The sequence below is a fragment of the Marmota monax genome, unplaced genomic scaffold (assembly GCF_021218885.2).
Source record: "Marmota monax isolate L192 unplaced genomic scaffold, Marmota_monax_Labrador192_F-V1.1 WCK01_AAM20220418_F8-fsc00006, whole genome shotgun sequence".
In the NCBI taxonomy this organism is placed as follows: Eukaryota; Metazoa; Chordata; class Mammalia; order Rodentia; family Sciuridae; genus Marmota; species Marmota monax.
The window spans coordinates 20,247,469-20,260,791 of record NW_026693712.1 but is presented as its reverse complement, the minus strand read 5'-3'; the positions used below and the strand labels follow the sequence as shown (position 1 = coordinate 20,260,791).

Below are 13,323 nucleotides of genomic sequence, written 5' to 3'. Positions count from 1 at the left end.
TGCACTGGCTTTCTCCTGGAGCTTCAGCTGTCTGGGCAAGCCCCTTCTCTCACTTCTATCTTCTCCTCCTCTCCAGTTTGTAGACCTTCCCAGGGCCTCCCTCCATAGGGCTCCTTGCACCAGTCACCTGGCCAGCAATTTTGAGAACCCCAGGTCATCCCTTACCATCCCTTGAGGCCCAGTAGCCCCTCAGACCAGGGTGCAGGAGTGGCTCAGAGCCTTCCTTACCTCCAACATGGTTTCCCATAGGCCCAAGGCCAGTTGTTCCATCTGGGTTTTTAGGCACAAGTTAGATACTGACAAGCCCAAGCCGAGATTTGGTTCCTTGGGAGGGGCCAATTCTTTTTACTATGTCTCCTCCCCTCTCCCACTGCCCCAATCACAACAAGCTTAAGTGTGCCATTGGACAAAAGGCAGATTAGAGTGGGGATGCCCCTAGCACAGCTGCTAAGAAGCCAGGTCAGTAACATAAATCTCTCCAGGGGGCAAATTTTAGATTGTCCTTCTTGCTGACTGCCCCTCCACAGAGAGCTACAGCCTGGGCAGTGTGCAGGGCGATGAGCTCAGCTCCTCTCACGGTTCCCAGCAGAAGCTGTCTTACAGGGGGGCTTCTGCCATGGAGCTGGGCAGAGTTAAGAAAACCCACTTCCATGAATGAGCCTCAAGGGTAAAATAGGAGAGAGTGAGGATGGAGGGGTACAGTTTAACCCTGGACATTCTCACTGTCCACTCTGATCATGGCTCAATTTATTTCTCTTACGGACTTTGCAAGGCTATTGTCTACCTGGCCTCCTCCAAGATGCCTTCCCTCACCTCCAGAGTATATGAATTGTACTTACTATAATATGGAATTATTCTTTTTATTTGCATAACTTTATTTTTTATCTATTTTATTGACTAGTAGCTTCCACAAGGGCAAAGACTCTGTAAGACTTAGCACTGCATGGGCTTGGGATAGAACTCACTAGTAGAGTACTTCCCTAACATCCTCTATGCCCTGGGTTTGATCCTCAGCATTGCAAAAAAACAACAACAAAAAATCCTGTTTCCCCACTTTACACCCCATTTTCTCCAAACAGACCACCTATGGGCCCTCCTGGCCACTTTACCCCCAAGCCTAACCTGAAACAACTTTTCACGTCCCCACCAAAGATCGGTAGGTCCATATCATGTTCTTTTTTCTCCAAAATTTCTTTGACTCTGCTCTTTTTCTTAGAACCCCAGAATGTCTTCCTCCTTTTATCCCGTATGTCTCTTAGTGACACCAACTTTTGGTGGCTAACAAAACTCCTTTCTTCCTATTTTTAATTTTCTTGTAACACATAATCCAGGTTCCCTTCTACCCAAGTTTGCAAGCTCCTAAAGGCAGGGATCTAAGTCATAGACCTTATTCCCAGATCTTGCCAACAGTAACTCCTCCGAGAAGTTTTTGATTGTTGTCATTAAAGGGTACATTAATTGGAATCTGATCTGGGTGCAATGGCATATGCCTATAATCTCAGCAACTCAGGAGGCTGAGGCAGAAGGATCACAAGTTCAAAGCCAGCCTCAGCAACTTAGCAAGGCTTTCAGAAACTTAGTGAGACCCTGTCTCAATATAATAATTTTAAAAAGGGCTGGGGACATGGCTCAGTGGTTAAGCACCCCTGGGTTCAACCCATGGTACAGAAAAAAAAAAAAAAGGAATCTATTGGGCTACAAGTAACAGAAACCAAACTGAGGCTGTTGATTTTATTGAATAAAAAAAGGAAATGACCTGCAAAACTAAAAAGCACATGTCACATGCAGGCACTTACTCTCATGCATATCTCTGCTGACTTCCTATACATTGGCTTCATTCTTAAGCAGGCTCTCCAGTCCAGAGGACAAGATGCACTCCAGGTTTACATTCTTTTTTTCTTTTTTTGAGGGGGGATTATTGGGGGTTTGTTTACCTGGGATTGAATTTAGGGGCACTCAACCACTGAGCCACATCCCCAGCCCTATTTTGTATTTTATTTAGAGACAGGGTCTCACTGAGTTGCTAAGCACCTCACCATTACTGAGGCTGGCTTTGAACTCATAATCCTCCTGTTTCAGCTCCTCCAGCTGCTGGGATTACAGGTGTGTGCCACTGTATCAGTCTTTAATTCTATTGGTTGACTACCACCAAGGAAAGAGAATTCTTTCCCAAGAGTCCAGAAATGATTCTTATTTCCCTAGTTTGGGTCATGTGCCCATTGTGACTCAATCTATGACGAAGGAAATGCAATTCTTCTAGAGCATCCTAGATGGATGGCCAGGCCTGGATTATAGATTTACTCTTAGATTTTGAATGTGCTTATCTTTCCCCAACCACATGAATTGGGGTGGTTCCAATAGAAGTTGCTGGCTGCAAAATAGTTACCAACAAAAGGGTGGTGATATTGGGCATGCAAAACCAAAGATGTAGACTGTGATGACTTCTGGTGTCCAGCTTCAGCAAGAACCTGAAGATATTTCAGGTCAGGTTGCATATTAGAATCATTGGGGAATTGGTTTGCCCTGGCATGGGGAGTAAGATGTTCTCTGGGCAGCTCCCCAGAGACAGCACAAGGATCCTAGGCTGAGGTGTTTGCTTAGTGCTGTCACTTACAGATTGTGATTCTGTTGGTCTTTCCTTTCCAGAGCCGGACTGGTGATTCTGCTGCCCAGTCAAGACTGAAATATTCTGCTCTAGGATAAGATATTCTGTAAAAAAAAATTTAGATTTCCTCTTAGGGACAAGATCTTGTATCAAGATTGGAATGATTTTTCCCAATCAGCACAACTTTTCAGAAAAGAACCACTGGGGGTGCTGGGGTTGTGTAGCTCAGTGGTGGAAGGCTTGCCTGGTGCATGTGAGACATAGGGTTCGAGTCTCAGCATCACATAAAAATAAATAAATAAAAAAAAGTATAGTGTGAATCTACAACTAAAAAGAATATTTGGGGGAAGAAGAAGGAGGAGGAGAAGAAGAATCATCATCATCATCATCATCACTGGGGTTATCTTGGAGGCTCAAGATGCATGGGTGAATGGTGGGTGATGCTGTGGGTCCCATGCTCCTGAAAATAACAATAGCCACTGTTTATGGAATGCCAACTGCAAGACAGGCACTGTGCTCTGGGATTTAACAGATGGCAGCCCATGTAAATTTCAGTCTTCACAATAATCCACCCTGTGAATATCATGAATATTAACCCCATTTTACAGTTGAAAAGAGTGAGATACAAAAAGCTTGGCCAGCGTAACCCACCTTAGAGTGACAAATGGACATGCAGACACGGGGACCATCTGATCTTCTCTGGCCTGGCCCTCCTGCCCTACAACAGGAGGTAGATAACAATGGGAGTGGGCCCCCTCACCTTGCCCTAGCTCTTAGGACCAGGAGTTCAAATACAAGAATCTCGGATCACTGCGGGATTCTGTAAGTTGATTTTATAAGAAAATGAGGCGGGGGAGGGGGCAGTGGCAGAGGACAAATTCAGAGGGATGAAGCCCAGAGTCTCTGTTTCAGGAACGCTCATTTAAACCCGGTGTTCTGAGGCTGTTGGGGCTCATGAAGACCCTGACCCAATCGCTTCCCTCCAGTGTCAACACCCTCGCTCACATATATTACCTGCTTTCTTTTTAAATTAAAACGCCACCTCCCCCAAATTCAGAGCTAGAGCAGGAACCTTCTCTTCCCAGAATCCTTGGTCCCATTGGGATGCGCATTTGACTGTGTGGTGGGGGCGGGGAGGGCTTCCCTGTTTACGTCTTGCTCCCGGCAGACCTGCGGAAATCGCTTTCCCAGCACCCGCCCCCCTCCGCGCCCTTGGCCTGGCTCGAGGAGGGAAGTGTTATCCCGGAGTCTGGGCGCTTTGGCAGTAGCGGCCTCCCCAGGGACTGCAGGGAGAGCCCAGACAGTGGCGCCTGCTCAGTTCGCGCTCACTGCGTCTAAGGCTCCCCCGGCCTGGCTCCGCGCCCAGCACAGCAGCCGCGAGGGCAAGTGAGGAGGCGGCGGAAGAGCCCGCTCGGCCAGGGGCCGGGTAAAGGAGCTGGCAAAGGGACCTCTAGGGGGCAGCACCAAGCCGCTAAGCACGTCCTCTGTTCGCGCTAAGCCTGGGGTCCCCAGGCAGCCCTTAGGGAAGCCCTTCTTTAGAATCCTGCAGGGTCCGCCCCGCCTCCACCGGGATTGGATAAAAGTGGGGAAGTGCCCATCCATCAAAAGCTGGTGGGAATAGGACTCAGGACTGTCCTGGGGCAAACGAATTCCTTCTTCCTACCCCCCAAAGGTGGGTTCTTTTCCAGCAGGGTCCAGGAAGCAGCCTTAGGTTCTGGGTGGGGTATAGAAGACCCCAAGCCCTTACAGCCCCAGCCCATTGGCAGGTAGCGGGGAAGAAGACTGCTACGCAGTGTCCCAAGAACCATGTGGCCATAATTTCCTAGCCTCAGTTTCCCTAGCGACTTCTGGAAAGTCGCCATGTTATTGGTCGAGGCCCGGGGTCAGGGCCCCGCCCATCCTGGGCGGCCTCTGCCCCAGCCGGCTCAGCCGCTCCTCCCCTCAGCTACGGGTTCTCTCCCACGGTCCCTGAGGTGGGCGGGCGGGCACTGGATGACGGCTGCAGAACCCCGGCCCAACTCGCCCTCGCCTCCGCTCGGTGTCTGGGTTTCCCCAGCCCAGCTCACGCCCGGGGGCCGCCTGAACAGCCGCGCGCCCAGAGCTACCCGCCTCGCGCCTTCTCCTCCTGGGCGTCCCTGGCTCCTGCGCGTTGGGTCTCCAGGCTTGGAAACTGGGAGGAGGGAGGGAGCGCGGGAGCAACCAGCAGCGACCCGGAAACGCCATATAAGGAGCAGGAAGGATCCCCCGCCGGAACAGCCCTTATTTGGGCAGCGCCTTATTTGGAGTGGCCCGATATGGCCCGGCAGCTTCCGGCTCTGGGAGGAGGGGAAAAAGGAGGAGGGAAGGGGCGGGTGTAACGTCGGGAACTCCGAAGCTCTAGAGTCCGGGAGGCGCCAGCTGCGGCTCGAGCACTAGGTTTCCCCGAAGCCTGAGCCCTGGGGATGAGAAAGCGGTCGCGGGACCCGGGGTGCGGGATGTAGGTGTCCACCGCTCTTGGCTGGGGGCTTCACGTCACTCCGGGTCCTCCCCGCCGGTCCTGCCATATTAGGGCTTCCTGCTTTCCATATATGGCCATGTACGTCACGACGGAGGCGGATCCGTACTGTTCCAGACCCTTCAAATAGAGGCGGATCCGGGGAGTCGCGAGAGATCCCAGCGCGCAGAACTTGGGGAGCCGCCGCCGCCGTCCGCTACCCGCCGCTGCCAGCTTCCGCCGCCGTCGCAGGACCGGCCCCTGCCCCAGCCTCCGCAGCAGCGCCGCGTCCACACCAGCCCGCGGCGAAGGCGAACCTGGGGATTCCACTTGCGTTCTCCCCAGTGCACCCCACACCCCGCATGTGACCTGGCTAGTCCCCCGCAAGTGTGTCCCCCCGGCGGCTCCATCCCCGGGCTGCGCCCACCCGCCCCAACACCGGCTCTCCAGCCCGCTCGTTCGGGATGGCCGCGGCCAAGGCCGAGATGCAGCTGATGTCTCCGCTGCAGATCTCCGACCCATTCGGCTCTTTTCCTCACTCGCCCACCATGGACAACTACCCCAAGCTGGAGGAGATGATGCTGCTGAGCAACGGGGCACCCCAATTTCTCGGTGCTGCCGGGGCCCCAGAGGGCAACGGCAGTAGCAACAGCAGCAGCAGCAGCGGGGGCGGTGGAGGTGGAGGGGGCGGCAGCAACAGCAGCAGCAACAGCAGCGCCTTCAACCCTCAGGGGGAGCCAGGCGAGCAGCCCTATGAGCACCTGACCGCAGGTAAGCAGTGGCCTAGCCAACGACGAGCCCCCTTGTCTACTACCATTCTGACGGCCAATCCTTCACCGCAGGAGTGCTCCCATACCACAGGGATGCAATCGGGGTTTCCCTTCCATTCGCGCATCTCCAGGGGCATGTGTTAGAAGGAAGCCCGGAGACAACCCCCATCCTCGACCCTAGTGGTGCGCAGAAGACTGAGCTTTTGGATGGAGAGCTCTAGAGCTGCGTGGGTGGGTGGAGAGGGGGAGGGCTTGTTTTGATGAGCAGTGCTGGGCCCCCATCCCCCTCCTGAAAGGCTTGCCTTGCCTACTGCCTGTCCCCAAGGAAGGGCCGAGATTTGTGGCCTGGGATGTCCCGGCAGCCCAGGGTAGGGGGCGCGCACTAGCCCTGGCCGTGGGGGGTGCTGGCGGGAATCCCTCACCCGCGCAGCCGCTGCTGCGGAGCGCTGGGAGCTGCAGTGGAGGGGGATTCTCCGTATTTGCGTCAGCTGTTGAAACGGGCTCTGCCACTGGAGCAGGTCCAGGAACATTGCAATCTGCTGCTATCAATTATTAACCAGCTCAGGAGTCAATGGTAGCCTGCCGACCTCTTGCCTGGCAGCTCGAGTCCTCCTTGTTCTCCAGTGATTGTTCTCCAGTAACCAGGCCTCTCCCCTTTCTCTCTCCTGCCAGAGTCTTTTCCTGACATCTCCCTGAACAATGAGAAGGTGATGGTAGAGACAAGTTACCCCAGCCAAACCACTCGGCTGCCCCCCATCACCTACACTGGCCGCTTCTCTCTGGAGCCTGCACCCAACAGTGGCAACACCTTGTGGCCTGAGCCCCTCTTCAGTCTAGTTAGTGGCCTGGTGAGCATGACCAACCCACCGGCCTCCTCATCTTCACCACCATCTCCAGCGGCTTCCTCCTCTTCCTCTGCCTCCCAGAGCCCACCACTCAGCTGCGCAGTGCCATCCAATGACAGCAGTCCCATTTACTCAGCGGCACCCACCTTCCCCACGCCCAACACTGACATTTTCCCTGAGCCACAAGGCCAGGCCTTTCCGGGCTCTGCAAGCACAGCACTTCAGTACCCGCCTCCTGCCTACCCTGCTGCCAAGGGTGGCTTCCAGGTTCCCATGATCCCCGACTACCTGTTTCCACAGCAGCAAGGAGACCTGGGCCTGGGCACCCCAGATCAGAAGCCCTTCCAGGGCCTAGAGAGCCGTACCCAGCAGCCTTCACTTACTCCACTCTCTACTATAAAGGCCTTTGCCACTCAGTCGGGCTCTCAGGACCTAAAGGCCCTCAATACCACCTACCAGTCCCAGCTCATCAAACCAAGCCGCATGCGCAAGTACCCCAACCGACCCAGCAAGACGCCCCCTCACGAACGCCCTTATGCCTGCCCAGTGGAGTCTTGTGATCGCAGGTTCTCCCGTTCTGACGAGCTCACTCGCCACATCCGCATCCACACAGGCCAGAAGCCCTTCCAGTGTCGCATTTGCATGCGCAACTTCAGCCGCAGTGACCATCTTACCACTCACATTCGCACCCACACAGGCGAGAAGCCCTTTGCCTGTGACATCTGTGGGAGAAAGTTTGCCAGGAGTGACGAGAGGAAGAGGCATACCAAGATCCACTTGCGGCAGAAGGACAAGAAAGCAGACAAAAGTGTTGTGGCCTCTTCGGCCACCTCCTCCCTTTCTTCCTACTCATCCCCAGTTGCTACCTCTTACCCATCCCCTGTCACTACCTCTTACCCATCCCCTGCCACCACCTCATACCCATCTCCAGTGCCCACTTCCTACTCCTCTCCTGGCTCCTCAACCTATCCATCCCCTGTGCACAGTGGCTTCCCCTCACCCTCTGTGGCCACCACCTATGCCTCAGTTCCCCCTGCATTCCCCACCCAGGTCAGCAGCTTCCCTTCCTCGGCTGTCACCAACTCCTTCAGCGCCTCCACAGGTCTTTCAGACATGACTGCAACCTTTTCTCCCAGGACAATTGAAATTTGCTGAAGGAAAAATGAAAACAAAGGGAAAGGGAGAAAAAAGAAACACAAGAGACATAAAGGACAGCAGGAGGAGATGGTTGAGAAAGAGGGGGAATCTCCTAGATGGAGGTTCTCAGAGCCAAGTCCTCCCTCTCTACTCAGAGTGGAAGGTCTGTTGGCCAACAATCCTTTCTTCCTGATTCCCCTTCCTCCCTAATTCCTGTTCCCTTTGACTTCAGCTGCCTGAAACAGCCATGTCCAAGTTCTTCACCTCTATCCAAAGAACTTGATTTGCATGGATATTGGATAAATCATTTCAGTATCATCTCCATCGTATGCCTGACCCCTTGCTCCCTTCAATGCTAGAAAATTGAGTTGGCAAAATGGGGTTTGGGCCCCGTAGAGCCCTGCCCTGTACCCTTGTACAGTGTCTGTGCCATGGATTTTGTTTTTCTTGGGGTACTCTTGATGTGAAGATAATTTGCATATTCTATTGTATTTGGAGTTAGATTCTCACTTGGGGTGGGGGGGAAGAAAAGCCAAGCAAACCAATGGTGATCCTCTATTTTGTGATGATGCTGTGACAATAAGTTTGGAGCTTTTTTGAAACAGCAGTCCTAGGTATTAATCAGAGCATGTGTCAGAGTGTTGTTCCGTTAACCTTTTTGTAAATATTGCTCGACTGTACTCTCACATGTGGCAAAATATGGTTTGGTTTTTCTTTTCTTTTGAAAATTTTCTTCCGTCCTCTTGGTTTAAAAAGTTTCATGTCTTGGTGCCTTTTGTGTGATGCACCTTGCTGATGGCTTGACATGTGCAATTGTGAGGGACATGCTCACCTCTAGCCTTAAGGGGGGCAGGGAGTGCTGATTTGGGGGAGGCTTTGGGAGCAAAATAAGAAAGAGGGCTGAGCTGAGCCTTGGTTCTCCAGAATGTAAGAAAACAATCTAAAACAAAATCTGAACTCTCAAAAGTCTATTTTTTTAACTGAAAATGTAAATTTATACATATATTCAGGAGTTGGAATGTTGTAGTTACCTACTGAGTAGGCGGCAATTTTTGTATGTTATGAACATGCAGTTCATTATTTTGTGGTTTATTTTACTTTGTACTTGTGTTTGCTTAAACAAAGTGACTGTTTGGCTTATAAACACATTGAATGCGCTTTATTGCCCATGGGATATGTGGTGTATATCCTTCAGAAAAATTAAAAGGAAAATAAAGTAGATGTGAGTGGGTATATTTCCTGGGCTGAGGGAAGGGCTCCGCATTCTTAGTGAGAGGTTTGAGGTTTTCTCAAGATTCTGAACCATGTCCACTGTGTCCCTGGAGTGAATTTTTCTTTTCTTTTTTTGGGGGTGTTGGTGTTGGTGGTGGATAATACTAGGGTTTGAACCCAGGGGTTTTCTATTACTGAGTCATTTCCCCAGGCTTTTTAAGTTTTTATTTTGAGAAACAGGGTCTTGCTAAATTGCTGAGGCTGATCTTGAACTTGGTATCCTCCTGGGATTATAGGCACATGAGACTGTACCAGGTCTGAAGTGAATTTTTTTAAATTTGTTTATTTTTATGTGGTGCTGAGGATTGAATCCAGTGCCTCACACATGCTACGTGAGTATTCTGCCACTGAGCTATAGCCCCAGCGCTGAAGTAAATTCTTTTTTTTTTTTTTAAAGAGAGAGAGAGAGAATTTTTTAATATTTATTTTCTAGTTATCGGTAGACACAACATCTTTGTTTGTATGTGGTGCTGAGGATCGAACCGGGCCGCACGCATGCCAGGGGAGCGCGCTATCGCTTGAGCCACATCCCCAGCCCCGGAAGTAAATTCTTAATGAGGACTGAGTCTGGGTCTCTCTCTGTGGTGTTGAGGACTGAAACCACACCTCATGCAAGCCAAGCAAGATCTCCTCTTGATGCTGGGCTTGTTCTACCTCACTCTGATGGGCTTCCACTTTGATTTATCTTAGTTTAAGAAGGTCACAGCTGGGCATGGGACGTATGGCCAGAGGCAGTGCCACTCCTCTGGTATTAAATGTGTGGCCAGTGCCACCTTTCACCTCTACCCAGAGTTTGGAAAATCTGTTCTTGGGAATCCCTGCCATGTGCATTTGAGGGAGATAAGAGGTGGGAACAAGGGTTTTGAGAAATAGTAAAAAGCTGGGACTAATTCCTCTTTCCCTTTCTCCATGTCCCCAGCAACTTGAGGGCATCAAAGAAGCTTAGAAGAGGCAGGGGCCAGTTCTCAAGCCAAGAATCCTTCCAGGAAGAAATTCTTGCCACTTGCCAGCTGGAACTGCCATCCTTGGCAGCTTCCTGGGACATAGGGCAGAGTGGGCAGGAGGCTAGCCTGGTATCTAAAGTTCTCATCCAGGCCAAATTTGTCAGACAGTGCTAGGTTCTTTGGGCCCCACCCCCCTAAGGGCCCCCTGGAGCAATCCTTGTGGATATGTGAGCATTTGGCTACTCTGTGAGAGAGCTTAACCTGGCCATGACAGGCACAGCAAGAACAGTTCCTATTCCAGGAATACGTACTGTTGGTTGGAGAGACAGAGATTTAAGCCAAAAATTAGAACAAGATGTTATGTTATACAATATGGGCAAGCATGGGTCTTTGAAAGCACAAAAAAAGGGCACCCAACCCACCCAGGGTCTTAGCACAGGTGGGAAAGTGGAGATGAGAAGCCTGAATAAGACTCAACACAATTGCCTTGGTTGTTGTGGAGGCAGAGAGGACATTGGCTAAATTTTTAATCCAGGAGTATGGACGAAATGGAGTACTGAGCTACCTCCAGCCTTTATATCTGAGTGTTTTGTGGATTGGTCAGATATACCCATTAATCAGGTAGATGGTGCAATAGATTTGATGTCCTGGAATTGCCAAACCTTGGCTCTTCTCCCAACCTCTGAGCCCTGGAACTGGAATGACAATGAAGTATAGTTATCTAGTATAGTTATCAGGCCCTGAGTGAAATCAAGGTCAACCCATTCCACCCCTTCTCTCTTAAGTTCCCCAGGTTTCAACCCACACCTCTGAGGGCTAGGGGAAGTTCAATAGTCCCTTGGTATTAGCCCAATACTTTTATTTATTTATTTTTTAGTTTTCGGTGGACACAACATCTTTATTTTATTTTTATGTGGTGCTGAGGATCGAACCCAGCGCCTGGAGCATGCCAGGTGAGCGTGCTACCGCTTGAGCCACATCCCCAGCCCCTAGCCCAATACTTTCTCTTGCCTTCTAGCCCTCCCCCACCAATACTGTTGGTCTCTCTGTTATTTCCCATTACCCCTAACTCCTCAACCTGGAGCAAGGGGAACCAGGTACTTTCTCTAGACAAGGGCACATCCCTGCAAGCCTTGTTGGTGAAATTGCCAGGTCCAGATGGGACATTTGTCTTGGCACACCTCTTCCCAGCCCTACCTACCTGTCCTCACTATTAGCTCAGGAATACAAGTCTGTGCCTGTCACACATTCTTAAGAGTATCTCACTCCAGACTCCCAAGAAACAAAGCCCAGCAAGAGTAATATGTGAAAAAATAATCTAAGAGGTTATTCCTTTAAGCCAGAGTCTCATAAATTATAGTGCATCAGGATGGGATTCCCAGGCCCAGTTCCCAGAGCATCCCACTGATACCTTACATCTGGCACGGAGTCCTGATAAAAGGCCCTTCTGACACCAGCTACTTTTTGTTTTTTTGGTACTGGGGATTTAACCCAGGGGCGCTTAACTACTGAGCCACATCCCCAAACCCTTTTGGTTTTGTACTTTGAGACAGGGTCTTGCTTCATTGCTCAGGCTGGCAATTTAGCAATCCTCCTGCCTTAGCCTCCCAAGCTGCTGGAATTACAGACTTGTGCCACCAAGCCCCAGTTGCTAGTTACTATGTGTGTGTGTGTGTGTGTGTGTGTGTGTGTGTGTTAGTGTGTGTTACCAGAGACTGAAACCAGAGCCTCACAAATGCTAGTCAAGTGCTTTGCCACTGATACATCCCCAGCACTATTTTATATTATTTTATTTTATTTTGAGGCAGGTTATTGCTAAATTGCCCAGGCCTGCCTCACACTCAGAATCTTCTTGCCTCAGTATCCCAAACAGTACCTCGTGCCAGCCCATTTTTATTAACCCTGTTGCTAGGGTTTTCTTTAGGTTTAGATAGTCAAACTCAATATCCTTTGCATGATTGAAATAGGGCATGACTCAAAAAATTACCCCATCAGGCACAGTGGCACATACATATATTCTCAGTGATTTAGGAGTTTGAGGCAGGAGGACAGCAAATTTGAGGTCAGTCTCAGCAATTTAGTGAGGTCCTGTTTCAAAATAAAAAATATAAAGGGCTGGGGATGCAACTCAGTGGTAAAGCACCGTGGATTCAATCCCCAGTACGGGAAAAAAAAAATTGTCCCATTTTATAAACCTGTAATATAGTGAATATGTTGACTGATATTAAAAAAATAGTGAAAATGTGGGATTGGGTATGTAGTTCAGTCGTAGAGCACTTAGATGCAGGAAGCCCTAGGCTTGATCCCTAGCACCCAAAAGTATTGTTGAGGTATTTGGTGTTTTGTTTGGTACTGGAGATTGCACCAGGGGTGACCTACCACTGAGCAATGTCACAGCCCTTTTTATTTTTTGTTTTGAGATAGGGCCTCACTAAGTTGACCAGGCTGTCCTTGAACTTGATGTCAACCTCCAGAGTCAAAAGGATACCAAGTGCAGAGCAAAAGTGTTGATTTTAACTCCTGGGAAGGAAATCTGAAACTAAAGTCACAGGGAATACTGATAAAAATCTTTCATCATCATAAACATTGAGGTTTTGGAAAGGACCTAGAGAATGTTGAACAATTGATTGCTACCTGTGGACATTGTCTAGGACTTCAAGAATGTGGGAAGGATGGAGAGAAGTAGAGTGGAAAGGGGTGGGGAGGGAAGGGGGAAACTTGACCAGCTGAAGACAGGTTTAAAGCTGAATTAAAAGAACCAGGCCCTAAGAACCCTTGACCCTTCCCTTCCATCTAGTACCTGAGAAGTACTCTTTTAGCTTGAATTTCATGAGTGTTCAATCTCAACCATTTTGAAAGGTTCCAAGCACTCTGGAAGGCATAGTGGTCATACTGTTTGGAGTGTGCTTCATCCTACTTTCCCCAACTCACAGCCCCTAGCCCCACCAGAAAGATAGAGAGTCAGGTATGGTACTACAAGTTCAGAGGTATTCCCTGCCAGGTCTCCCTACCTCCATCCTAGCTTCATGCCACACTTAGTGTAGTTTGTGAGAGGAAGATACTGGACCCAGTGAGGTCCCACTTTCCTAGGGAAAATGAGGCCAAATCTAAAAGAATCAGATGTAGGGCTGGGGTTGTAGGTCAATAGTACAGCACTTGCCTAGCATGTGTGAGGCATTGGGTTCGATTCTCAGTACCACATATAAATAAATAAAATAAAGGTCCACTGACAACTAAAAAAATATTTAAAGAAAATTAAAAAAAAAAGAATCAGATG

At 50.0% G+C, this 13,323-nt stretch overlaps 1 protein-coding gene across 1 annotated transcript; it reads left to right on the top strand.

The window, feature by feature from the left end:
- Positions 1 to 5,299: 5,299 nt before the first annotated feature.
- Positions 5,300 to 9,049, top strand: Egr1 (early growth response 1). Its single transcript, XM_046460407.2, has 2 exons — positions 5,300 to 5,849; positions 6,521 to 9,049. Exons 1-2 carry the CDS (start codon positions 5,543 to 5,545, stop codon positions 7,846 to 7,848), a joined length of 1,635 nt encoding a protein of 544 aa, XP_046316363.1. The 5' UTR covers positions 5,300 to 5,542; the 3' UTR covers positions 7,849 to 9,049.
- The last annotated feature ends 4,274 nt before the right edge of the window (positions 9,050 to 13,323 follow it).

Excerpts from the sequence above, each read along its gene's own strand:
- Egr1 (XM_046460407.2), top strand. The coding sequence starts at position 5,543 with ATGGCCGCGGCCAAGGCCGAGATGCAGCTGATGTCTCCGCTGCAGATC. Across the intron at positions 5,850-6,520 it reads CTATGAGCACCTGACCGCAG|AGTCTTTTCCTGACATCTCC; the intron begins GTAAGCAGTGGC and ends CTCTCCTGCCAG.